Genomic DNA, 25,873 nt, shown 5'->3' on the forward strand with positions numbered 1-25,873 from the left:
TATGTCGATGGGGTATGTCAAAGGCACACAGTAGTCAACTGAATAAGCTTCCAGTGGCCAAAGATGGAACAATTTGAGAAACAAAATCAACGAAGACATACTGGATTATAACCCAAAATATAAAATCCATGAATCCATACTAATATTTACAAATAAATTAATAGGGTGGAAGAAACAAATCTCCCATGCAGAATTCCAAATAATTTATGTAGACATTCCACTCTCAGAGGAAGCATAACTCCCTACCTCTTTAAGTGTGGGCTGTACATAGAGACTTCCTTCCAAAGAGCATAGTATGGAAAGGGGTAGAAAAGAGTAACTCAGCCAGGTGACTGAGGTCAACATCAACCATGATAAATCATGTTTACAGTATGTACTCTGGTTATGATGTGATGAAAATGTCACTTTAAATCTGTGTCTTCCTCCCAAAAATCCATAACCCATCTAACCATGAGAAAAATACCAAATTCCAATAGAGGGGCATTCTACAAAATACCTGACTAGTAATCCTCAAAACTGCCAGTCATCAAAAACAAAGTCTAAGAAACAGTCAGTCTAGAGGAGGCTAAGGAGACATGATGACTAGGTGTAATGTGGTATGCCTGATGGGATCCTGGAACAGAAAAAAAGGGCATTAGGTAAAAATTAAGGAAATCTGGGTAATGTATGGATTTTAGTTAATGATAACATACAGATGTTGGCTCATTAATTATGACAAATATACCATATGATGTAAATAACTGGATGTGAGGTAAAGACAGAACTCTGTACTTATCTTTTCAATTTTTCTGTAAATCTAAAACTGTTATTAAAAAAATAAGGTCTAAAAAATAAGTCTATAAAAAAGTATTTTAACTCAATCTCTCTGGACACTTTCCATATTTATAAAAATGAAGGTGGGTAGAATATCCACTCTCTGCATTTGCTATCCAGTACTTTCTCCCTCTTAACATGCATTTGGCTTTTATTCTTTCATTCAACTACTATTACACTAGGCATGGTTCTAGACTTGGGATACAGCAATAAATGGAATAAAGATTCCTGCCCTCATAGATATCACATTATAGTAGTGAAAGTTTATGTACTGTGGTATAATTCAGTAATTTTCAAAAACACTGCCATTTCTTTACTAGGTTTGTACCATAAATTTCTGCCGATAAAGTAATAAACAATTCCTACTGACAATTATTCCTTATCAGCAAGGAGCTATTTAAGATATCACCACCTCGGGATGCCTGGGTGGCTCAGTCGTTGGGCGTCTGCCTTCGGCTCAGGTCATGATCCTAGGGTCCTGGGATCGAGTCCCGCATCGGGCTCCCTGCTCCGCGGGGAGCCTGCTTCTCCCTCTGCTTGTGCTCTCTCTCTCTGACAAATAAATAAAATCTTAAAAAAAAAAAAAAAAAGATATCACCACCTCCTTGGGGCACCTGGGTGGCTCGGTTGAGCACCCCACTCTTGATTTGGGCTCTGGTCATGATCTCAGGGTCCTGGGATGGAGCCCTGGGTCAGGCTCTGACCTCCGCGTTGGGATTCTTTCTCTCCCTCTGGCTTCTGTGCCCCCCCCCCCACCCCGCTCACACTCTCACACACTCTCTCGCTCTCAAATAAATAAATCAATCTTAAAAAAAAACCAAAAAAGCTATCACCACCTCCTTGAATGAAAGAAGTTGCCAAGGCTAGGGCCAGGAGAGGAAGAGATTAAAGTGAGCCTTACCCTGGGACTTTGTAGGGATATTGTGCACCACATTTTCTAAGACATACAAATGCTATAGTTGTCAGCATCAGAGAATTCAAGCTCTAGGAGCTTGTGGCTATTACTTTCTTTTTATGGATAGGGCCCATTCCATCCCTATCAAAGCAAGATAGTAAATAAATCTTTTACTTCAAGGTTTTCTGTACATATTATGTCTATACTTATCTATTCATGCAACCTGCCTTTTCTCCTCCTTCGTAAAACAGACCTAATAATTACTTTTTGGGATTTTATTAGATAACATATATAAAGTATATTATTTTCATTATTATTGATGTTGACAACAAATGTATTGGTTTTCATGTACATGTATTCTTCATTAGCAATGACGACACTGCTGATAAAGGCATTATAAGTTGATAGGACAAAACGAGTCACTGGGAATTCATATGATTGCTAGGAGCCGCAGTTGACAGAGGCTGACGTTCTTAGTGCCTTAAGGACACTTAGGTCATCTAGATGAAACCCGGGGCCAATCCTTTAAATCCAATGATCATGTCAGGATTAAAGGCTATAGAAAGGTAGCTTAAGGAAATTTTATAGATATTCCATTAATAAAAGCAAAGCATAGCTCCAAGAGTTTATTATTATTTACGAAAACATTATGGATTCAAACCAAGGTAATGTTCTTAGAAAGGGGTCAGAATCTTTTTAGTCCTGTGTCTAGCCATTTAACTGGAAGCTAACTTTATCTGCCACATCAATACTAAGAACTAAACACTAAAACTGACCCCACTTGGATAAGGAAGAAGGGAAATAAAGATAGAGACTAGGAAATAGGAGAGAGATTTTTAAAGGAAAAAGATCATTATATTGTACTAGTGGGACACCCACCACAACGGACAGGTTGTACACTTCTTTTCTGCCATCCATTTCTTCAGTGTGTGTGTGTGTGAGCTGTTTCCCAGTCAAGCGAAGGGGCACTTCATACGGTCATCACATGAGCGGAAGTGAAAGGTGTCACCATTCTAACACATAGGACACCATCATAAAAACTAGAAAAAGCAGCCCGCTCTGGGTGAAACAATTAGCAAAGCGCAGCTTTACCTCTGGACTAAACCAGCAGGGACTGGATAGGGCCCCCCATTCACCCCTTTAACTGAATACAACCTGCACAACCATATGCAGTAGCCTTACATCCAAAGGAGGGAAACTTCGTTAACCCTACGGCAGAGAACACATAACTCACTTTCAATAATACGCTGGTTGCACAGGCCACACCAACGGCTCCAGTTCCTGTAATGGAGATTTTATTGTGATGAGCGGCCTCCTCTGAAGTGAAATTCTTAGGAAGTTCACCCTGGACAGGCGCCATCTTGGAAACCTAAGAGAGTGAGGAAAAACTGCAAAGCCACTTCCAGATTCGGAACTGGTCTACAGTGAGAGAGGCCTCATAGAGAACTCCTGGGTCCCTGTGGGAAGAGAGGTGCTGTAGACCCCCCAGGGAACGACCAAAGTGGCTGGCAAAGAAGCTGGGTGGTTTCTGGCCAGCGCCCAACACCCAGGAGGCAAACCAAGGGGGCGGGAGAGTGGGGAGAAGGGTGGTGTAAGTTAAGAGGAATTAAGAAGGAGTGAAGGCAAAGGGGCTGCTCCACCAAAAACGACACGACAGTCAGGACACCTGTTCCTCCCCTCCCGCCCCCCAGCCCAGCTCTCAGCTCCAGCACCGAGCTCCGGCCCAAGACCGCCGGGCGCGCTACTTCGGCCACACTCGCACGGGTGAAGGGCCAGCCGCCCCCGACCGGGATGCGTGCGGTCTGCAAGGGGCACAGAGCCACCCTCAGGCAAAAGAAATTCGCTCCCGCGGCGCCCACGCTCCAGCCGGTCTGCAGGACGCCAGCAGCCGAGTACATGGCCCCCCTCTCAGGAGGCAGACGAAAAGAAGGGAGGAAAAGGGCAGAACTGTCGGAGGCTGCAAGGGGGGAAACCGTTGGCTACTGAGGCTGCGCGAGGCCCCGCCCAGCTCGTGCGGCCCTCGTGGGGTCTGCGCACACCCGGAGCAGAGGATCGGCCAGGAGGCGGGCTCTGAGGTACTGCACCTGCCCCTGCGCCGGCTGCTCATCACCTGCACCAGCGGAGGGCTGAGGTTTCTGTAGTTGGCGGGCTTCCGGGAGGCTCCTTGGGCTCCTGGGCTCCAAGAGCTCGAGGTGCAAAAGGTAACAATGAACTAGAGAAGGGCGCCTGGGTGGCTCAGTTGGTTAAGCGACTGCCTTCGGCTCAGGTCATGATCCTGGAGTCCCAGGATCGAGTTCCGCGTCGGGCTCCCTGCTCAGCGGGGAGTCTGCTTCTCCCTCTGACCCTCCCACCCCCTCATGATCTCTTTCTCATTCTCTCTCAAATAAGTAAATGAAATCGTAAAAAACAACAATGAACTAGAGAGTCTCAGCTATCAAACCGAGTACTGTTTGCCCAGAACTCATCCACTGGAGAGCCCGAGTAAATTTATTTCTAAATTTATTTTTATTTTTTTTTAAAGATTTTATTTATTCATTTGAGACACAGAGATACAGAGAGAGAGAGAGAGAGCATGAGCAGTGGGAGAGGCAGAGGGAGAGGAAGAAGCAGACTCCCCACTGAGTCAGGAGCCCGATGTGGGACTCGATCCCAGGACCCTGGGATCATGACCTGAGCCGAAGGCAGACGCTTAACCATCTGAGCCACCCAGGCGCCCCCCGAGTAAATTTATTTCTAACCAAACCTTGTCTGGATGTATCCAATAAGGGCTTTTTGACTCTCCCTTGGGAACTTTTCCCCAGAGCAGCTGGAGAAAGATCTGCATGCTACTTTTAACCACCCACAAATGTGAGCCAAAGCAGAGAGAGTAAAAATTTTAAAACCCTCTATGCAAAGGGGATTTTTAAATAAGATAGAAATCCTAAGAATTTGATCAGTGCAGGGCTGATAACCATTTCCACTAGTGGATGGGAAAGCTTAACTCATTATTCATGAAGTAGTTAAATGCAGAATCCAAAATTCCCCTCTTATCCTTTGGGATACACCAAGGTTTCTAGTTCTCTTGTCCCACCACGTTCTACCTAATTGTTTTCTAACTCATTTGTAAATCATAATACATAATACACCTCTGACAAATTCTTTTAGAAGAAACAGAGCAATGTTTCTCAAACTTTTTTTCATTCTCTCTCCCTCAAGGGCCTTTTTAGACTTTCTCTGCTGATCATTCAGCTCCACCCACCCCCAACATGCAATTAAATATTAAAGAATAAGAGGGACAGCTGGCTAGCTCTGTCCATGGAGCAAGCGACTCTTGATCTCGGGGTTGTGAGTTCAGGCCCCATGTTGGGTGTAGAGATTACTTAAAAATAAAATCTGAAAAAAAAAAAAAAAAAAGAATAAGATTTTGTCTGGTAGGGTTGAACTTTAGGGAGTGAAACCCTTGTAATACCTAATATTTTCCCCCAACCCCCCATAACCAATTTTACACTCTTGGGGGTGATATTGCCCGCTGTTGAGAATACACCATGTGGAGCAGTTTTACTTCCTAGAATATTCCTTGTAGAAACTATATTTTGTACCCTTTCAATATCTGCAAGGATTTCCTAAAATGAAGTTTTAATTTGGTGTACAAAGAACAGCTTTAAAAAAAAAAAAAAAGGCAAAATCTACATTAGACTCCCCCATCCCTGCTATCCTAACTAAACTCTCTCATGATCCTGTTTTGTGCATTCAAGAGAAGAGGAAACAAGGAAAAAGAATAATGGGAAACTAATCATGTTCAGCGGGAGAGGACTAGAATGAAAACTATTCAGACTGCAAGAATAAGAATATGAACTGCGACTCTCTGCCCAAGGAGCGCCCCTCCACTAGAGCCATGTAAGTCCTTAGGACCTGCATATCTGTCTTCTAATGTTTGTCACTAATCCTGTCCTAGTCTATTATAAATTATTTTGGTCCTGATTTCTTAGTTTTAATTGTGTATTTCCTATAACTGCCTTAAATTGTGAAATCAAGGAAATATTTCATATATATTTGTTCTATATGTATATATAATCAGAAGTACCTATATGCACTCATATACATGCATGTCAATAATCAATTAGTTGAGGTACCCTAAATACTGTGAGATACTTGAGGGCATAAATCATGTCATACTGACCTCATAACCATAACACAGCAAGCATAGCTGCAGTTTGCTCAACAGATGACCTAGTAAATGGTCTAAGCTTCCTGTGTGGCATTTCAACAGAGACACCAAATCAACTGTTTGAGTTAATGTGATTTGGAATAATGCTTACAGGTTTGAAGACATTCCATTTAATTTTTTTATACCATAAAAGTTTTATTTCTGTTTTCTTCTGATATACATGGTCTTAAAGATAAGTACTTAGTAAAGATCATACATAGACACATGAAGCTAATGAAGCAATATAAAGTAAATATGCCTGTGCCCTAATAGAAGAATGAAATTTTGACACTAGAAAAAGTGCTGGTTGTTTTGTGAGAAAAATCATAAGTCTTATATTATAATGGGTTGTTATACATACTCTACTAAACTTGAAGTCAACTCTTATGTATGACATACCTCAGAAGTAAAACTTGCATCTGTATAGGTTGGGTATCATTAAAACAGAGCTTTAAGAGATTCATAGAGAGGAGAAATCTCTTTACCATTTCTTTTTCCGAGCCTTGAGGGACTGAAATTATGTCATGGGTCTCCAATTTTTTTTATTTTTTACAGATCAGATTAAAATACTTTCAAAATGTAAAATATACAGTCTGATATCTTCTGTTCTATAAAACAGTGGAACATTAAGAGGCTTTAAAATATCAACTCTTTTTGGACATTCCAGAGTGTGTCTGCACTCTTCTTAAAAAAGGCCTCCTCCTCCGAATTCAAGTTAACTTTCACAACATCTGAGACACCATTTCGCCCCAAGACACAAGGGATACTGAGAAAGATTTCTTCTTTTATTCCATATAAGCCCTAAAAGGCAAAATTAGATTATTGTTCAGTAACCTGATATAGAAAAGCAGTTATGCAAGAGAGCTTCAGAATAAGAGGATACCAGGGAGACCATGGAGTTCACTAGAATCAGAGAGGGGGCAGAGCAATTAATACCGATGCTAATGTCCTATGTCTATGCAGAGTTTGTGTTCAAGGACATGAAGAACATACCAAAGGCCTTCAAAGGGACCAATAAAGGCACCATCTTACTTTACCCCTTACGAGTTCCATTTTTCTGTCCAAAGAAAAGATGCCATCCAATCCTTTACGATGCCATTTTATCTGATAAAGGACTGCAAAATCAAGCAGCCTGGGTTTGGTATAAACTACATCAACAGAACCGTGAAGGCTGAAGCAGGAAGTGGCTGGGAAGACTGCTTTGTATAAGTTGACCTTTACACCAAGAGGCACCGTTGAGTCGGACGATAGATGCTACAGGTGACATCTCAATCCTCCAAAGGTGAAGCCTCTAACGGAGCCTCTAGGTACTCTCACATGCCTAGCAGGGCCTTTGTCTTTTCCCTGCCAGTTACCAATGGAATGTACCCCTGTCCTTCTGGCTACTTCTGTCTACCACTCCATCTGACTTCTATCCAGGACCTCCCATGACGAACATGGAATAGTTGCAACCATGGCCACCATCCTATTCTGGGCTCCTGGAGTCTCCAGCCAGCAGCCCCGATGTTCCCTCCACTTCTGCAGCTGAAGCCAAGGTCACAGAAGCAGGTGCCAGAACCGATTACGACCTGGGCAACAAACACAAGGCCTACATGCCCACAAACCAATTTCTGCCACCTTCCTACTACCCCCTGGAAGATAAGACCCGATAGGCCCCTCACACCTCCCTGCCTTCCACCACTCTGCTCTTTCCTCTCTACCCCTGGGGTTGAGTCTAGGGTTGGAGGAGGCAGTGGGATGGTCTTGTTCTTCCTCCTTCCTTCCTTATAATTAAACATTTACCAGGAACTAGCATGGAGGGAAAGAAGAGGCTCCTTGACTCTGGACTGCTGCCTCCCAGCTTCCCACAACAGCTCAGAGCCCACAGGAGCTACTCAGCCAAGCTTCCCTCTCACCATCTCTGGGGCTCTGCTAGGATCTCAGGGTGCACCCCCTGCTCCTGTTTCACTCTAGTCTCCCACAGAGGGACTGTGGCCACCCCTCCACCACAGTACACCTCCCTCATTTTGGTAGGCACTTTATATTCAAACTCAAAAGCTCTATCACACCAGCCATCACACACTGTCTTCCTCTGGGGGTCCCTGCCAGCCTATACTCATATTCCCGCCACTCCGGTCTATGCCTAGCCATGGAAGGCCACAGTCCTGCCAGACTGTCAGCCCACACTCCATTCCCAGCCAGGCTCCAGCTCCAGTTACACTCACCTTGCCTTGAATTTCCTGCCCGTGGTCATTCTGTTGCCACCTCTGTGTAACTTTTGGAGCTTCAGCATGAGTTGCTAGGGATTGGGTGGCATCAGAAACAAGGCCACTGTGGCTGAGGAGGAAGCGCCTCTGCTTCCCTGTTAGTGTTTTGGGAATTTGTTTCCCCTCTGCTTCCTCTGTCTGTCTTCTAGAAGGGGCTTCTTGGACTAGAATTGGAGAATGTATATCCATCCCATCATGCCATCTGGGGTCTGCTAGGTGGGCTGGAAATAAGGGTCCTGGCCCCTGGGGCCTGGCCCTGCCTGATCCTATGTACTGACCATGACCTGCTACCCAGCCCCCTCTTTTCTTTAAGCTTCATGCCTGGTTGACAATATGACCCCTGAATACACTAAAATTGGCTCTCATTTGCTACTGGACTGGCCATAAAATGAGGAAAGGCTATTTAAAAAGAATTCCCTAGGGCACCTGGGTGGCTCAGTTGGTTAAGCGACTGCCTTCGGCTCAGGTCATGATCCTGGAGTCCCTGGATCAAGTCCCGCATCGGGCTCCTTGCTCGGCGAGGAGCCTGCTTCTCCCTCTAACCGCCCCCCCCCCATGTACTCTCTCTCTCTCTCTCATTCTCGCTCTCTCAAATAAATAAATAAATCTTTAAAAAAAAAAAAGAATTCCCTATATATTTTTTTTAAATCCAGCAATATATTAATATGACATAAACTGTGTACCTTATTTATTTGCTGAAATATAAATAAAATTGAAATAACTGGGGTAAAAAAATATAAGAGTATATGAGTGATTATGCTCTTAATGTCAAATATTTAAGTTTTCCTATAAAATATAACTTATCACTAGAGGGTATTATGCTAAGCGAGATAAGTCAGTCAGAGAAAGATAATTATCATATGATCTCACTGATATGTAGAATTTGAGAAACAAGGCAGAGGATCATAGGGGAAGGGAGGGAAAAATAAAACAAGATGAAACCAGAGAGGGAGACAAACCATAAGAGACTCTTAATCTCAGGAAACAAACTGAGGGTTGCTGGAGTGGAGGGGGGTGAGCGGGATGGGATGGCTGGGTGATGGACATTGGGGAGGGTATGTACTATGGTGAGCGCTGTGAATTGTGTAAGACTGATGAATCACAGACCTATATCCCTGAAACAAATAATACATTATATGTTAATAAAAAAATAAAATATAACTTGTTCACTGATTTGTACAGTAAAAACTATGAAATTCCCATATTACTCATTCTCAGTGCATTTGACACCTCCCTGACATTGCCTCAGGAGCACCCTTGGGTAACTGCTTATTCTCCCATATCCCCTGCATATCCTCAAAAAGGAGGGGTGTACTCATTCTGTACTCATTGCCTCTTTCAAACCATTAGTCCCCTACTCTCAACATTCCCCCTATTTTTTGTAGCTCATCTACTAATGACCATTTACTAATCTCTTGGTTACTCCATCTCATTCATAAAAGACTGACACCTAGCTTACAATCTTTCCTCTCTGTCCCAACTTCTACGATTAACCTTGGTGACTTCATTGTCCATGTGGATAAACTAACCATAACCAAGTCCCTTGACTTCTTCAGCTCATAGAACCTTCTCTTTCCACCCCAAGGATTCTACTGTGGACCTTGTTAGAGGGTTCCTCCCTATCCAACTTAGATCCCATGATTCATCCTATAACCCTTTCACCATAGACTAAGACCCTCTGCCCTATTTTAATTTTCAGTTTATAAATATTTCTTAAATTCCTTATTATTCATTTCCCTCTTATAATTTATTCATTTGTATGCAGATCATATTTAAGGGCCAAGCTCTTGAATTTTGTCTGTGACCCTTTAGCAGAAAGTCAAACCCATTATTAACATGTATATAAGCCAAAAGCTACACCTCCTCCATCCCTCCCTTCTACTTTCTCCCCCACCTCCCCTTTTCATGCTCCAGCAAGTAAAACCCATGCCCAGATAAATTCAGCTATCTTCTCTCTCCATTCCTGTGGCTCAGATCCCTGGAGAAAACTACAGAACAAAGTTAATCTTTAACTTACATTAAAATTAATCTTAATTAATTAGTTAATTCATACCAACCTCAAATAAGCATCCACCTAACAGCAATTCTGCTTTTTTGGGGGTCAAATTCTATTTCTCACTATCTACAAAGATGATTTCAAATCTTTTTTGGGGGTCAAATTCTATTTCTCACTATCTACAAAGATGATTTCAAATCTTCTCAAACATCTGACTTCTCTATACATCCCCTGATTCTCAGTAGGTGATTTTGTCTCTCAGATGCATCCAATGCCAAACTTACAAATCTACATGATTCCCTGCCTATCCTCTATTATCTCCTGTTAAAACAACTGGCTCTCTCTCCTCCTTTCTAAGACTGGATCCCACCCCCTCTGCTTATTTACTTCTATCTTCAATATCTTCTTTTATTATCAGCATCTTATCTTAAAAAAAAAAAGAACACAGACTTGCCTGACCTTGATTTTCCTCTCCAATTACTACTACTCTCTTTCCTTACCTTCACAGCCAAATACCTCAAAAGAGCTGTTTATACTTGTCTTAATTTCCTCAAAAGTTCTCAAGGGACTCTCCAAAGGGACAATTTGTCAATATCTGGAGACATTTTTGACTGTCAAAACTGGGGAAAGAGGGTATGCTACTGGCATCTAACACGTAGAGGCCAGGGATGCTGCTAACATTCCACAATGCACAGGAGAGCCCTTCAACAACAATGAAGAGCTATGGGGCCCAAAGTCAACAGTGCCAAGGTTAAGAAAACCCTAGTGTATTCCAATCAGGCTTTCATTCCTATTACTTCATTAAACAGGTCCTGCTAAGGTTATCCATGACCTCTGTCACTTTATCTTCCTGACATTTTTAAACCTAATTTAAATGACTTCTCAACATCAATCAACAGAAAACCAATTCTTTCATCTTTAAAGCATCCTCCTCTCTCTTGGTTACCATGAATCCACATTCTTTTCTCTTGGTTTTTCTTTTAACTGTCTGGCCACCACTTCTTAGTCACTTTGTGGACTCACACTATAAACTCAAATTTCAACACTGGAATTCTTCAAGATTCAATCTCAGTCTGTCTTCTCATTTTATTATACTCTCCTTAGGCAAGCTCATTAAAATTCCCAGCTGCTGTTACCAAGTGTAATGGGTATCTGTTGTCTGCACTTGTCCAGCATCTCTTTGTTGTTGTTGTTGTTGACAGAACTTCTCTTTCCCTTTCAGGAACGTCTCTCTCCAAACTGACTCACACTTAGAACTCCAACCTAAAACTCTTTTACAAGTTTCAGAAGCTTGTACCCAACTGCCTATTTCCCCTCGGATATTGCAAAGGCACATTAAATTCAACTTGTCCGTAACTGCAAACATGATCTTTAAACCTGATTCTCCTTGAGAATTCCCTTCCTCAGTGGATATCACTACCTATATAATGGTGCAAAATAGAAACCTACAAATGACCTTTCACTTCCTTATTTCCCACTTCATTCCGTTACCAAGTCCTATAAATGTTACCTCCTAAATACAGTGTCTCTCAAATTCATCCCCTTCTCTTCACCTCTACTACTATCCTTTCTATTCTGGACTACTGTTCATCTTCTTGACAAGTTTCCACATGTCCACTCTTGTCCCTTTCAAATCTGTTCCCTCTATCACAGCCATAGAAATATTTTTAACATGAAAACTTGCCAGTCCCTTGCTTAAATTCTTTTGGTGGCTTTCCATAGCCCTTATGGTAAGGACCCAAATCCTTTTATAAGGCTTTCAGTGGCCGAACGCTGCTTACTTCTTCAGCCTCACCATGCACTTCCCTTCAATCTCTGCATTTCAACAACTGACCTTTTATTCAGATCCACAAGTGCCCTCTACTTGTATCTACCTCCATTCCTCTGTACATGTGTTCCCTCTGCCTGTCCAGCCTTCCAAATTAACTCCTCATTATTCAGAATTGGTCACATTTTACTTCCTTAGGAAGTCTTTCCCTTACCATCACCCATGCTTCTACCCAGGGTATTTAAATTCTCTTCTTGTATACTCTTAAGTACTTGGTAGTTTTTCATCATAGCACTTATCATAATTTGTTATTATAGAATTTACTTTTATAATTATTTTATTAAGTCCATTTCTTTAATTGAACTTCATGAAGTCAGGACCTTTTTTGCTCTCCACTATATCCTCAATGCCTGTATAATGTATATATGCCTGGCACATAGTAGGGACTCAACAAATATTAAAGAAAAGATGATAAATGAAGAGATAATTTAAGCCTACCTTAACCATAGTAGAAACTGGATGCACTCTCCTAAGATTTTTTAAAATTGATCCTGCCAGATCTGTCACAGACAGTCCAATAGCCCAAGAGGTATACCCTTTCAGCTTGATAATCTCATAGGCACTATGGTTGTAGAAAGTAAGAAAATCAAATTCATGGCAAATCAATTCAGAGAAAACATATTATTTTTCAAGCATCCATTTTGAAGTAACCTATATGTCAATGCCACTCCCAGAGATTTATTCTAGAAATTATTTATGAATAGGCAATAAAAGTTTCTATACTATTTTCATAAACTTCATTATTCACTTTAAATAACAATTAACCCACCCTTCTCTTATCATAAAGGCAGAATACTAGGGCATACGTGCCACTAAAGATGAAAATTTTTTTAATTTTTGTTATTGTTGCTTAAGTATCCAAACACAGAATCCAGTCATCTTGAAGGTTAGCATATACACCTTGCAGACCACTTACAACTGTTACTAGGGTGTCAATGTAACTTTATATAATTATAAGCCATGTATACATATTTTTCATAAGAATAAATCGTTAAATCAACAATACATGAAAATATGGGAAAATGTTCATGATATATTTTCAAAGGAAAAAGGCACAGTCCTAAACATTATGCAATTTCTTATCTCAGGCTCGTAAAAAACATCATTCATGTTTATAAAAACTTTAGAATTGCATCAATCCACAAAGTTATTAACAGTGATTATTTTTAAGTGATATTACAAGTGATATTATCTTCTTTACACTTTTCTGAATTTTCTTATTTTCTACGATAAATATGTGTTATATTTCTGCATTGCCACCAACAGATTTGGATTGATAGTCAAAGGCAAAGAATAAAGAGGTTTTAACTTAGCAATGAGCTTATTTAGTTCTGAGAAAAGGATCCAGAACAGAAAAAGGAACGTTTGGCATCATTATTCATATCAGGTGGTCTTACAACTATGTAGGTACAGTTTCAAGTCCCGAGGACTGCACACAACACACTTGGTAGCAAAAGATAAGACTGATGTGTGTATGGATCACCTCAGCACAGGATAGTTGAGACTGGACTGTAATCATTGTAGTATCCTATGATTTGAATGTCAATCTAAAATCAGGGGCACAGTTAGAGGGCATACGGATTGCTGTCAAATTGAGGATTAACTTTCAGGCTCTCAATTCAATATGACCAAGACTCTGTGGGTTAAGTAAAAGGAAAGAGAGGGAGACTCTGCTGCCTAGTGATTGATTGAACGATGATGTAGGAGTTGAAGAAAGCTCTGCAGTAGATAACTGGGGAAAAATCTTACCGGTGGAATCTGGATGACAGATCCACCCTCTCAGGAATTAACAAAACGGACTGACAAAGAGAAAAGGGTTGAGAAAAAAAATGGCTAAAAATATAATCCTTTAGTTGTTATTATCCATCCTAATGAAAATAAAACTGCTGGTATAAAAAGAAAGGTAAGGGGAGCAAATAGAACAAGCAGTTTTAAGGCTACTATCTTAAGACAAAAACTGATTGCTCTATTAAAAACCTGGAAGGACATCCTATTAAATCATGATGTCACTCCCCTGCAGTTGTTGGTTAGCCACTGGAAAATCAGAAGCTATAACATAAGAGTTGAGTTGTTTTTAGATAAAGACCAGCAGCATCCTGAGGACTCTTATAATTATAGATCCTCTACTAAATGACCAAGGGGCAAATAATTTAATTTGGACACTGCATTGTTGGGAGGACTAATTGGAATGAGTACCAATCTGTATTGTGTTGCAGTATTTGTTATTCAAATCACACAGGACTTCAGTGGAAAATGTGGTCTTACTCATTATTTAAATTAGGTATCATAGGGCGCCTGGGTGGCTCAGTTGTTAAGTGGCTCCCTTCGGCTCAGGTCATGATCCCAGAGTCCTGGGATCAAGTCCCACATCAGGCTCCCTGCTCAGCAGGAAGCCTGCTTCTCCCTCTCCCCCTTACCCCGCTTGTGTTCCGGCTCTCGCGGTCTCTGTCTCTGTCAAATAAATAAATAAAATCTTAAAAAAAAAAATCTTTAGGGGCGCTTGGGTGGCTCAGTTGTTAAGCATCTGCCTTCAGCTCAGGTCATGATCCCAGGGTCCTGGGATCGAGCGCTGCATCAGGCTCCCTACTCAGCGGGGAGTCTGCTTCTCCCTCTCCCACTCCCCTTGCTTGTGTTCCCTCTCTCACTGTCTCTCTCTCTGTCAAATAAATAAATAAAATCTTTAAAAATATATATATAAAAAAATAAATTAGATACCATACTTTAAATTAGAAAGAAACTAACATTCACTGTGGTGCAATGATTAGGAATTGGGAAGACAAATACTGTACAGCCAATACTGTAACATCCCTGCAACATTTAAATTGGTTAAATTGGTTAAAACATGTTCCTTAGTGGCTGGGTTGTAGTTCTGCCTCCAGATCAGGTCATTCCTGCATTTACTGGGAAATGGCCTCTATGGCCCCTATATCTGGAAATATATGGTATATGGGTAAAGGATACTTGTGTTGAGAAGGATAGGAAATGCTACTATAATATTAACATAGGTGTTTTTTGCTAGGCATTAACTTAATCTCTTATCTAAAGCTATTTGGTATAACAAAGGTTTGTAGGTTCCCTTAAGAAAATTTAAGAAAATGAGGGGCGCCTGGGTGGCTCAGGTGGTTAAGCATACAACTCTTGATTTTGGCCCAGGTCATGATCTCAGGTTTGTGAGATCGAGCCCTGAGTCAGACTCCGTGCTGGGCATGGAGCCTGCTTAAGATTCTCTCTCTCACTCTCCCTCTGCCCCCTCCCCCCACACATGGCTGCTCTCTCTTAAAAAAAAAAAAAGAACGAAAGAAAGAAAACGAAATACCGATAACAATTACCAACGTGGAAAGATAGTTCGGGAAATTTACCTAAAACTCCCAATCGATGTAATCTCTGTGGAAATAAATTGGCCAGAAGAGGAAATAAATTTGCTTTAGAAATATCAAATACACAATTAAATGAGTCTCTCAGTACATTTAATAAGGTGATAGTAAATAAAATTGGAAAATAGGATAGTCCAATTAGCTAAGGATTACCAAAACATCGTGAGTGATTTTGGTTACCTATTGTATAGATCCTGGTGGTTAGGGGTATACTAGCTTGTCTTTTTCTATGTATAAAATATCAAAGACATGTTTGTCAAAGGAACTCTGAGGAATATATGATACAAAGATAATTACCTAAGGTCATGGGGAGGTATCATGGGTAGAAGGTTAACAGTAGGTATGGATCCTTTCCAAAAAGGCAGGGCTATCTAGGAAGATGACTTTGGGTATGCTTTTGTACAAAAAATTTTTTAGGTTAAAAAAAGTTAAGCACTTGGGGCGCCTGGGTGGCTCAGTCGGTTAAGCGGCTGCCTTCGGCTCAGGTCATGATCCCAGGGTCCTGGGATCGAGTCCCGCATCGGGCTCCCTGCTCAGTGGGGAGCCTGCCTCTCCCTCTCCCACTCCCCCTGCTTGTGTTCCCTCTCTCGCTGTGTCTCTCTCTGTCAAGTGAATAAATCTTTAAAAAAAAAAAAAAAAGTTAAGCACTGGAGGATTCTGAAAAGATGGTGAAGTAGGAAGCACCAGGATTCTTTTTTTTTTTTTTAAGATTTTATTTATTTATTTGACAGAGACACAATGAGAGAGGGAACACAAGCAGGGGGAGCGGGAGAGGGAGAAGCAGGCTTCCCCCTGAGCAAGGAGCCCGATGTGGGGCTCCATCCCAGGACCCTGGATCATGACCTGAGCCAAAGGCAGACAATGACTGAGCCACCCAGGTGCCCTGGAAGCAGCAAGATTCTATCTCCCCACCTAGACAATAATTGTTTTGCCAAAATCTGTCTAATATAACTATTCTGGAACTCTGGAGTCTATTGAAGGTTTGAAACTTTCAAGGGAAGCCTCCAATGGTAATCTGTAGTTAATTTCAGCCAATTTCAGCTCTTAGCACAGTAGCAGCTACCCATCCCCCACCCTCAGCAAACAGCTGTTCACATGTTCCCCAAGCAGCTTATGCACAGCCTGCAAAAAGGATCCCATCCTCTAAATATCAGGGATCTGGGGGCGCCTGGGTGGCTCAGTTGGTTAAGCAGCTAGTTTCAGCTCAGGTCATGATCCCAGGGTCCTGGGATTGAGGCCCACATCGGGCTCCCTGCTCAGCGGAGAGCCTGCTTCTCCCTCTCCCTCTGCTGCTCCCCCTGTTTGTGCTTGCTCTCTCCTTCTCTCTCTCTGTGTCAAGTAAATAAATAAAATCTTTTTAAAAAATTAAAAAATAAGTATCAGGGATCTGTGCTCTAATGGCTGATGGGTTGCTTCTGATGACAGATGTGTAGAAAAAGAAGGGCAGCCATTGTTGTTGTCCCTCCCCCCGATCATTGCATCCCCTTCCCATCTAGCTAAAGAGACCTCCAGGAAATTTAAAAGGAAAGCATCCACTCCCCATTCCCTTTATTTTTCTCTTTTTCTCTTACTGGGAGCCAGATATTAAAGACTAGAATGTAAAAAATCAATTGTATATATGGGGGAAAATTAGAAAGTAACCATGCATGACCAGGAAAAGGCATAGGCTCAGAATAGACCTAAAAGACCTTAAGATTATACCTCAGGCTGATCCTTGGCATGGAGACAGCCTTCAACACACACACACACACACACACACACACACAAACACACACCCTCGGAGGGGAGAGAATCTGATTTCCAGAGTTACTATATTATTAGATTCAAATATCCAGTTTTCAATGAAAAAATCACAAAGTATTCAAAGAAATAGAAAAGTATGGCCCATTCAAAGGAAAAATATTAATCAACAGAAACCGTCCCTAAGAAAGACCTGATGGCAAATCTATTAGACAAAGACTTCAGAGTAACTATCTTCAAGATGCTCAAAGAAATAAAGGAGATGTGGAGTAAGTCAAGAAAATGGTGAATGAACAAAATGGAAATTTTTTTTTAAAAAAAGAAAACCTAAGAAGAACCACCCCCCCAAAAATTTTAGAGCTTAAAAGCATAACTAAAATAAGAAATTCATTAGTGGGATTCAAAGGCAGACTTGAACAAGCAGAAGAAAGAATCAGCAAACTTAAAGGTAGAACAATGGAAATTACTGAATCTGAGGAACAGAAAGAAAAAACATTGAAGAAAAGTAAACAATAAGATTATTAGCAGATTTCTCATTAGAAACTTTAGAGTCCAGAAGGCAGTGGGCAAATACATTCAAAGTACTAAAAGAAAAAAAAAAACTGTCAACAAAGGATCTTATATTTTATATTTGGCAAACTGTCCTTCTAAAGTGAGGGAGAAATTAAGATATCCCCAAAGACACAGAAGCTGGGGGAGTCATCACCACTAGACCTGACCTGCAAGAAACACTCAGTGGAATTCTGCAGGGTAAAGTGAATAGTAACTCAAAGCCATATGAAAAAATAAAGATCTCAATAAACAAAAATGCACAGGCAAAATTATAAAAAGCTAGTAATATTGTAACAGTAGTTGCAATTCTACTTTTTTGTTTTTGGAATAATTTAACAGACCAATACATTTTTTAAAAAGCAATCAAAAAGATAGTATTATTGTGACTTTAGTTTGTAATTCCTGTTTTCAAGTCTAAAAGACTGATGCAGTTAAAAGAATTATTAGTTTATTTGGGGGGCATTCAATGTACAAACATGTAATTTTTTAAAAAGATTTTATTTATTTATTTGACAGAGATACACAGCAAGAGAGGGAACACAAGCAGGGCAAGTGGGAGAGGGAGAAGCAGGCTTCCCGCTGAGCAGGGAGCCCAATGCGGGACTCGATCCCAGGACCCTGGGATCATGACCTGAGCCAAAGGCAGACACTTAACAACTGAGCCACCCAGGCGCCCCAAACATGTTATTTTTGAAATCAATAATCAAAAGGGGTGAGGATGGAGCTGTAAAGGAGCAGAGTTTTTGTATGTTACTGAAGTTAAGCTGGTACAAATTCAAGTAAGTGTGTTATAATACTAGGATGCTAAGTGTAATACCCATGGTAACCAAAAAGAAAATAACTATAATAGTTATAGAATATATACAGAAGAAATTTAAATATTTCAGTACAAAAAAATCAACTAAACACAAAAGAAGACAATAATACAGGACATGAGGAACAAAAAGCTGTAAGGCATATAGAAAACAAAAATTCTCACCAAGATACTAGCAATGAGGTCCAACAATACATTAAAAGGATTATGCACCACAACCAAGTGGGATTTATTCCTGGGCTGCAAGTTTACTTCAACATCCACAAATCAGTCAATGTGATACACTACATTAATAAAAGAAAGGACAAGAACCATATGATACTCTCAATAGATACAGAAAAAGCCATTTGACAAAGTACAGCATTCTTTCTTGATTAAAACTCTTCACAGTGTAGGGATAGAGGGTACATACCTCAATATTATAAAAGCCATCTATGAAAAACCCAAAGCGAATATCATTCTCAATGGGGAAAAAATGACAGCTTTCCCCCTAAGGTCAGGAACACGGCAGGGATGTCCACTATCACCACTGCTATTCAACATAGTATTAGAAGTCCTAGCCTCAGCAATCAGACAACAAAAAGAAATAAAAGGCATCCAAATCGGCAAAGAAGAAGTCAAACTCTCACTCTTTGCAGATGATATGATACTTTACGTGGAAAACCCAAAAGACTCCACCCCAAAACTGCTAGAACTCATACAGGAATTCAGTAAAGTGGCAGGATATAAAATCAATGCACAGAAATCACTTGCATTTCTATATACCAAAAACGAAACAGAAGGAAGAGAAATTAAGGAGTCGATCCCATTTACAATTGCACCCAAAATCATAAGATACCTAGGAATAAACCTAACCAAAGAGGCAAAGGATCTGCACTCAGAAAACTATAGAATACTCATTAAAGAAATTGAGGAAGACACAAAGAAATGGAAAAACGTCCCATGCTCATGGATTGAAAGAACAAATATTGTGAAATGTCTATGCTACCCAGAGCAATCTACACATTCAATGCAATCCCTATCAAAATACCATCAATTTTTTTCACAGAAATGGAATAAATAATCCTAAAATTTATATGGAACCAGAAAAGACCCTGAATAGCCAGAAGAATGTTGAAAAAGAAAACCAAAGCTGGTGGCATCACAATTCCGGACTTCAAGCTCTATTGCAAAGCTGTCATCATCAAGACAGTATGGTACTGGCACAAAAACAGGCACATAGATCAATGGAACAGAATAGAGAGCCCAGAAATGGACCCTCAACTCTATGGTCAACTAATCTTCGACAAAGCAGGAAAGAATGTCCAATGGAAAAAAGACAGTCTCCTCAACAAATGGTGTTGGGAAAACTGGACAGCCACATGCAGAAAAATGAAACTGGACCATTTCCTTACACCACACACAAAAATAGACTCAAAATGGATCAAAGACCTAAATGTGAAACATGAATCCATCAAAATCCTTGAGGAGAACACAGGCAGAAACCTCTTCGACCTCGGCCACAGCAACATCTTCCTGGACACATCACCAAAGGCAAGGGAAACAAGAGCAACCTGGTTCCAAAGTTCGTGATCATAATCACTATGCTATATTACCCCCCAACACATATGAGTTCTTGTGAAATGATAAGCAGATTTTCCTTTTAAAAAATGACCCCCGAAGAAAGCTATGCATAATATAAGTCTGAATTTGGGGATTTTCAGAAGGTTAGAGTTATTTTTCTTACAAGAGGCAAAGATCAACATATACTTTTTGTCTGTGAAACTAATTCTTAAGACTGATTATTAAGGCACTGAGACATTGAATGAGTACTGTTACCTTTCAACAACTTGTTTATGGATATTTTTCCACTGGTCTTTGTCTGAATCAGTTCCTAATTTAGGGTCTAGAGTCTTCAGCGCAACACCAGCAACATTCACCCCACTCCACAAAGGCACTAAAAGAAATATATCTCAGAATAAACTCTTCTTTCCAGTACTGCATCAATTCTTTGAGTTCAATGGGTTTATATTATAAAGTTATGTTACTACCTTACACATATATAAAAATAAGTTTAAAATGGACAAAAGAAAGAAATGTAAAAAACCAAAATTATAAAGTATTAGAAAAATATGTAAGACGAACCATGAGAGACTATGGATGCCAGGAAACAAACTGAGGGTTTCAGAGGGGAGGGGGGTGGGGGGATGGGTTAGCCCGGTGAGGGGTATTAAGGAGGGCACGTATTGAATGGAGGACTGGGTGTTATATGCAAACAATGAAGCATGGAACACTACATCAAACACTAATGATGTAATGTATGGTGACTAACATAATAAAATAAAATTTCAAAAAATATGTAGTAGAAGTTATTTATAATTGTGTGGTATAGGAGGCATTTAAAGCAAGATGGAACTACAGAATCCACAAAGAAAAGGATAAGATAAACTATCATAAGCAACTAGAAGGAAAAGAGCAACAAATACTACTCAACAGTAACAAAGAGCTGACAGGGAATAACTGTCAACCTAAAATCTTATATCAGTTAAACTGTCATTCAAAATGAGGTGAAACTAAAACACTTTCACATAAACAAAACTGACAGGATATACTTTAGGAAGAAAGAATTGAATCCAGGGGAAGGAGTTAGACACAGGAAATAAAGATAAGCAATACAACTGGCAAACATGTACACAAATCCAGACAGGTATTATACTTAAATAGTAATAATTAGTTTGGGGATATGAAAACAGAATGGAACCAAAAAAGTAGTTAATACTGTTGTCCCTTGAACACACAGGTTTGAACTGTGTGAGTCCACTTATACATTAATATAAGTATAATAAGTATACTGGAAAATGTTTTGGAGATGTGCAACAATCTGAAAAAGACTTGCAGATGAACTATGTATTATTATAAAGAAAATAGCATATAATATATATAACATACTTTGATTGAATTAACTGTTTATGTTATCACTAAGGCTTCCAGCCAACAGTAGGCTATTAGAATTAAATTTGGGGGGAGTCAAAAGTTATACACAGATTTTCAGCTGTGTGGGGATTGGAACCCCTAACTTCCATGTCACTCAAGGGTCAACCGTAATTACATATGTGAGAGAAAAAGGCCAATCAAACTTAATACATTCTATGTATTATTCCAAAGAAGAATAAACACACTAATTATTTTGAGGTCAAGTATGAATACAGACCACTTACAAAGTGAGTGTATAATCCAAAGTAGTAAAGGAAATTAAAGAAAGTTTAAATGATCCAGTAGAAAGCAGAGAAGAAAAAAGAAACAAAAGAAAATCTCGCTAAATAGAATAATAAATATATTCAAATCAATACTAATCAGAATATACTACTTTATAAAAAATAAAATTCTGGAATATTAAATGTGAGACATTAAAACATACCTAGGAAAATTATTTTTAATGACTTTGAGGAGGAAGAACTGAGTTAAGAAGGGTCAAATTAAGGCAATGGTGAAACAAATATTTATCCAAATCAAATCAAAAGCATTTATTTTTAAAAGTAAAACACTATGATATGAGAAGTTTAGCTTGGGAAAAGGAAGGACAGTAATTGAGAGAGGTCATGAAAGTGTCTTTTACCAGAGTGGTAAGTGCATACCAGAGTAGAAAGTGCATTTACCAGAGTGGTAATTACACAGATGTGTTCACTATTTGATGATTTATTGAGCTATAAATTTATATTCTGTATAATTTTTCTGCATATGTTATATATACTTAAGTGAAAAAATGTTTTAAAGTATACCATAAATTTTATCATGGTTTAAAAAATATTTATTATACTATGACCCTTGAAATACAAGGAAAATAGAAGGGCTCATTAAATGTTTTGAATTAGTGAACAATTGAATGAATGAACAAATGGTCCTTATTCCCTATAAAATGGGTTTATTGACATTATGGAAAGATTTGCATGTATGACACAATTAGAGAACATTGTAAGAAGTAGAAAGTTCGGGGTGCCTGGGTGCCTCAGATGGTTAAGCGTCTGCCTTCGGCTTAGGTCATGATCCCAGAGTCCTGGGATCGAGCCCCGCATCGGGCTCTCTGCTCCTTGGGAGCCTGCTTCTCCCTCTGCCTCTCTCTCTCTCTGTCTCTCATGAATAAATAAATAAAAATCTTAAAAAAAAAAAAAGAAGTAGAAAGTTCTACTGTACAGCAGATATTAAATGTTTAAGTCCAGAAAAGAAAAAGGTTCATGTGGCCTAAGTAATAGTTTAAACCACATATTATATAATTCTACTTACATGAAAAATCTGAAATAAACAAATCAGAAAGTAGGTTAGTGGCTGCCTGGGCCTGGGGTGGGTGTGAGCACAGGAATGGGAGTTTCTCTTTGGGGTGATGAAAATGTTCTGTAATTATCTTGTAGTAATGGTTGCACAACTCTTTGACTACACTAAAATCCAGTGAATTACACACTTTAAATGGATGAATTTTATAGTATGTGAATTATATCTTAATAATGCTGCTGTTTAAAAGTCACACTAAGTTAAGGTTCTCTAGATAAGAGAAACACTCATTGACTTTTAAAACAGCTATATGTTATGTGCAATATTTTATGAGAGATAGCTAAATCCATGAACAGAAGACAAAGTATAGGAATAGAAAAAGATACACCAGGGCAATACCAACAAAATGAAAGTTATGTAGCTATATTAATATCAGAAAAAAATATACTTTAAAGAAAATAAGCATGATTAGAGATAAGAAGTATGATTACATTATGATAATAGGTTTCTACTTACCACTAGAATCACCATGTTCTCCAATTATCCAACCATGGCAGCTTGTGGGATGGACACCCAATTTCTCTCCAATTAGGTAACGGAAACGGGCAGAGTCTAGATTGCAACCACTTCCAATTACACGAGTTGCAGGTAAGCCACTTAGCTTCCAGACCACATATGTCAAAATATCCACTAGGAGGAATAATTTGTTAGAAAAAAATTAATGGTAACTTCCTTCTACAATTTTCTTTTCTAAATAGATAAATTGTATTTTTTACTTTTATTTATTTTTTTTTTTTAAGTAGGCTCCATGCCAAGTATGGAACCCAAAGTGGGGCTTGAATTCATGACCCTGAGGTCAAGACCTGAGTTGAGCTCAAGAGTTGGATGCTTAACCAACTGAGCCACCCAGGCACCCCTAGATAAACTGTCTTAAAATCAAATACAGATTCATTACAGAGTTCAAAGTGAAGCAAGTCAACAAACAAATAAGGATTATCTCTCCCATAGGTGTTAAAAAGGTTAAATTATTCATGATAAGAATTTTAAAACAAAAAAAGCCCTCTTTTGAGATAATGTACCTATCTGTATTAAATAAGCAGTAAATTAATTCTACCTTCTTAAGCACACTTAGATTTTGCCTCTCCCTCACCACAGCCTCATCTAATCTATCAGCATCTCCTACCAGAATAAGGCCACATGCATGATCAGGGCCATATGCAGATGTGAATGACAAAATTCAATATTCATTAATGAATTAAAAAAAAAAACAACTTTCTGGAGCGCCTGGGTGGCTCAGCCAGTTGAGCGTCACACTCTTGATTTCAGCTCCGGTCATGATCTTAGGGTCCTGGGATCAAGCTCTGCATTGAGCCCCAATTTCCTGCTGAGCAAGTCTGCTTAAGATTCTCTCTCTCCCTCTCCCTCTGCCCATCCCCCCTGCCCAAGTGGGCTCTCTCTAAATAAATTAATTAATTAAGGGGCACCTGGGTGGCTCAGTCGTTAAGCGTCTGCCTTCGGCTCAGGTCATGATCCCAGGGTCCTGGGATTGAGCCCCGCATCGGGCTCCCTGCTCGGCGGGAAGCCTGCTTCTCCCTCTCCCACTCCCCCTGCTTGTGTTCCCTCTCTAGCTGTCTCTCTCTCTGTCAAATAAATAAATAAAATCTTTTTTTTTTAATTAATTAATTAAATCTTTAAGAAAAAAATCAGGGGTGCCTGGGTGGCTCAGTCGTTAAGCGTCTGCCTTCGGCTCAGGTCATGGTCCCAGGGTCCTGGGATAGAGTCCCGCATCGGGCTCCCTGCTCCATGGGAAGCCTGCTTCTCCCTCTCCCACTCCCCCTGCTTGTGTTCCCTCTCTCGCTGTGTCTCTCTCTGTCAAATAAATAAATAAATAAATAAAATCTTTAAATTAAATTAAATTAAATTAAAAAACAATTTTCTACAACTATGAAACGAAGGGAATTTCATAAAAAACTCACATTAAACATCATACTCAATGATTAAAGACTAAATGTTTTCCCCACAAGAAAAAGAATTAATCGAGTACGTGCCCTCTCAATACTTGGGCAAGGGTGACACATGCCACTAACACCAGAGGATAGAGATATAAATAGTGTTTACTGGAGAAAATCTTAGAAGCAGAGAAATAAGGAACCACACTGTGTACACTGAACTTTCATTATTCCACAGCATAGGTTAGGCAGAGATCCTCTGTACACAATATAGCCAAGTGCAGAGGAGCCTCCTTTGGCTAGAAAGCTGGGTGTTCTCTAGAAACTCCTCCAAGAGCAAGGACAAGTCCCACCACCACAACGTTACGTATCTTTAAATTAGCTTTGGAGGGGGAAAGGAACACTTAGTTTCCTTAAGTAACAAGAAATTTATCAAGGAATATCTGGGTCTAGCAACAATGGTAAGAAGTATGTATTTCTAGGACCAAGGTCTACACACCAAGGGCCCCAGAAAGAACTGTGCATGCCAGGAATGCTGATATCAGCGTAAGGCCTTGCTGTCTCTCCACAAGCTGACTCAGTTCAGCTGATAGAACTCTCTATTAAGCTACCAAAAGGAGGAAGGAAGCAAGCCTCCAGAGTCATGCTGATTTGTATCTCATTATTACTTACATTCACCATTGTATTGGAGGTTTTAACCAGTGAAATGAGGCAAGAATATAAAAAGGTCTTCAAATTGGAAAGAAAGAATTAAAATTAATAAAACTGTGTTTACAGATGACATGATAATATACAGAGAATATCCTAAGAATTTGAATAAAATTACTAGAATTAGTAAGTGAACTTAGCAACATTTTCAAGATACAAAGTCAATATGAGAAAAACAATAGTATTTCTAGACACTAGCAATAATCAATGGGAAAATGAAATGTAAAGACAACTTTTTTTATAATAGCATCAAAAATATGAAATGCTTAGGGATAATTTAATAAAATTTGTGTAAGACCTATACCCTGAAAACTACAAAACATTGCTAAAAGAGAATAAAGAAGACATACATACATAGAGAGATATTCCATATTCATGGACTGGAAGACTTAATAGTGTTCAGATACAATCTCCAAATTAATCTATAGATCTAACACAATCCCAATTAACATCCCAGCATGTGTTTTTATAGAAATAGAGGAGCTAACCGTAAAATTCATGTGAAAATTAAAACAACACATAATACC

The 25,873-nt window shown here is 39.6% G+C and overlaps 2 protein-coding genes and 1 pseudogene across 3 annotated transcripts in view; 2 read left to right on the plus strand and 1 right to left on the minus strand.

Moving 5' to 3' along the window:
* TSG101 (tumor susceptibility 101) overlaps positions 1-5,581 on the plus strand; it is a 60,815-nt gene extending 55,234 nt beyond the window's left edge. The window contains exons 10-11 of one of the 2 annotated variants that reach the window (XM_064576749.1): positions 3,400-3,783; positions 5,443-5,581. In XM_064576749.1, the coding sequence (XP_064432819.1) occupies positions 3,400-3,783; positions 5,443-5,469 (411 nt within the window). In that variant the 3' untranslated portion in view covers positions 5,470-5,581. Of the gene's footprint in view, positions 1-3,399; positions 3,865-5,442 lie in introns of those variants that run through there. The other variant, XM_064576748.1, reaches the window with a different exon arrangement.
* Positions 5,582-6,452: 871 nt separating this feature from the next.
* The window catches only part of LOC123857315 (L-lactate dehydrogenase C chain), a 49,502-nt gene continuing 30,081 nt past the window's right edge, over positions 6,453-25,873 (minus strand). Inside the window, exons 5-8 of the mRNA XM_045894035.2 lie at positions 23,206-23,379; positions 20,263-20,380; positions 12,403-12,526; positions 6,453-6,695 (exon numbers count right to left, since the gene is read on the minus strand). Coding sequence (XP_045749991.1) covers positions 6,531-6,695; positions 12,403-12,526; positions 20,263-20,380; positions 23,206-23,379 — 581 coding nt within the window. The 3' untranslated portion in view covers positions 6,453-6,530. The remainder of the gene's footprint in view (positions 6,696-12,402; positions 12,527-20,262; positions 20,381-23,205; positions 23,380-25,873) is intronic.
* On the plus strand, positions 6,675-7,546 carry LOC123857314 (WW domain-binding protein 2-like; annotated as a pseudogene).

This window comes from Mirounga angustirostris, unplaced genomic scaffold, assembly GCF_029215605.1.
Source record: "Mirounga angustirostris isolate CCGP_5_RB_7025 unplaced genomic scaffold, mMirAng1.0.hap1 SCAF_13, whole genome shotgun sequence".
NCBI lineage: Eukaryota > Metazoa > Chordata > Mammalia > Carnivora > Phocidae > Mirounga > Mirounga angustirostris.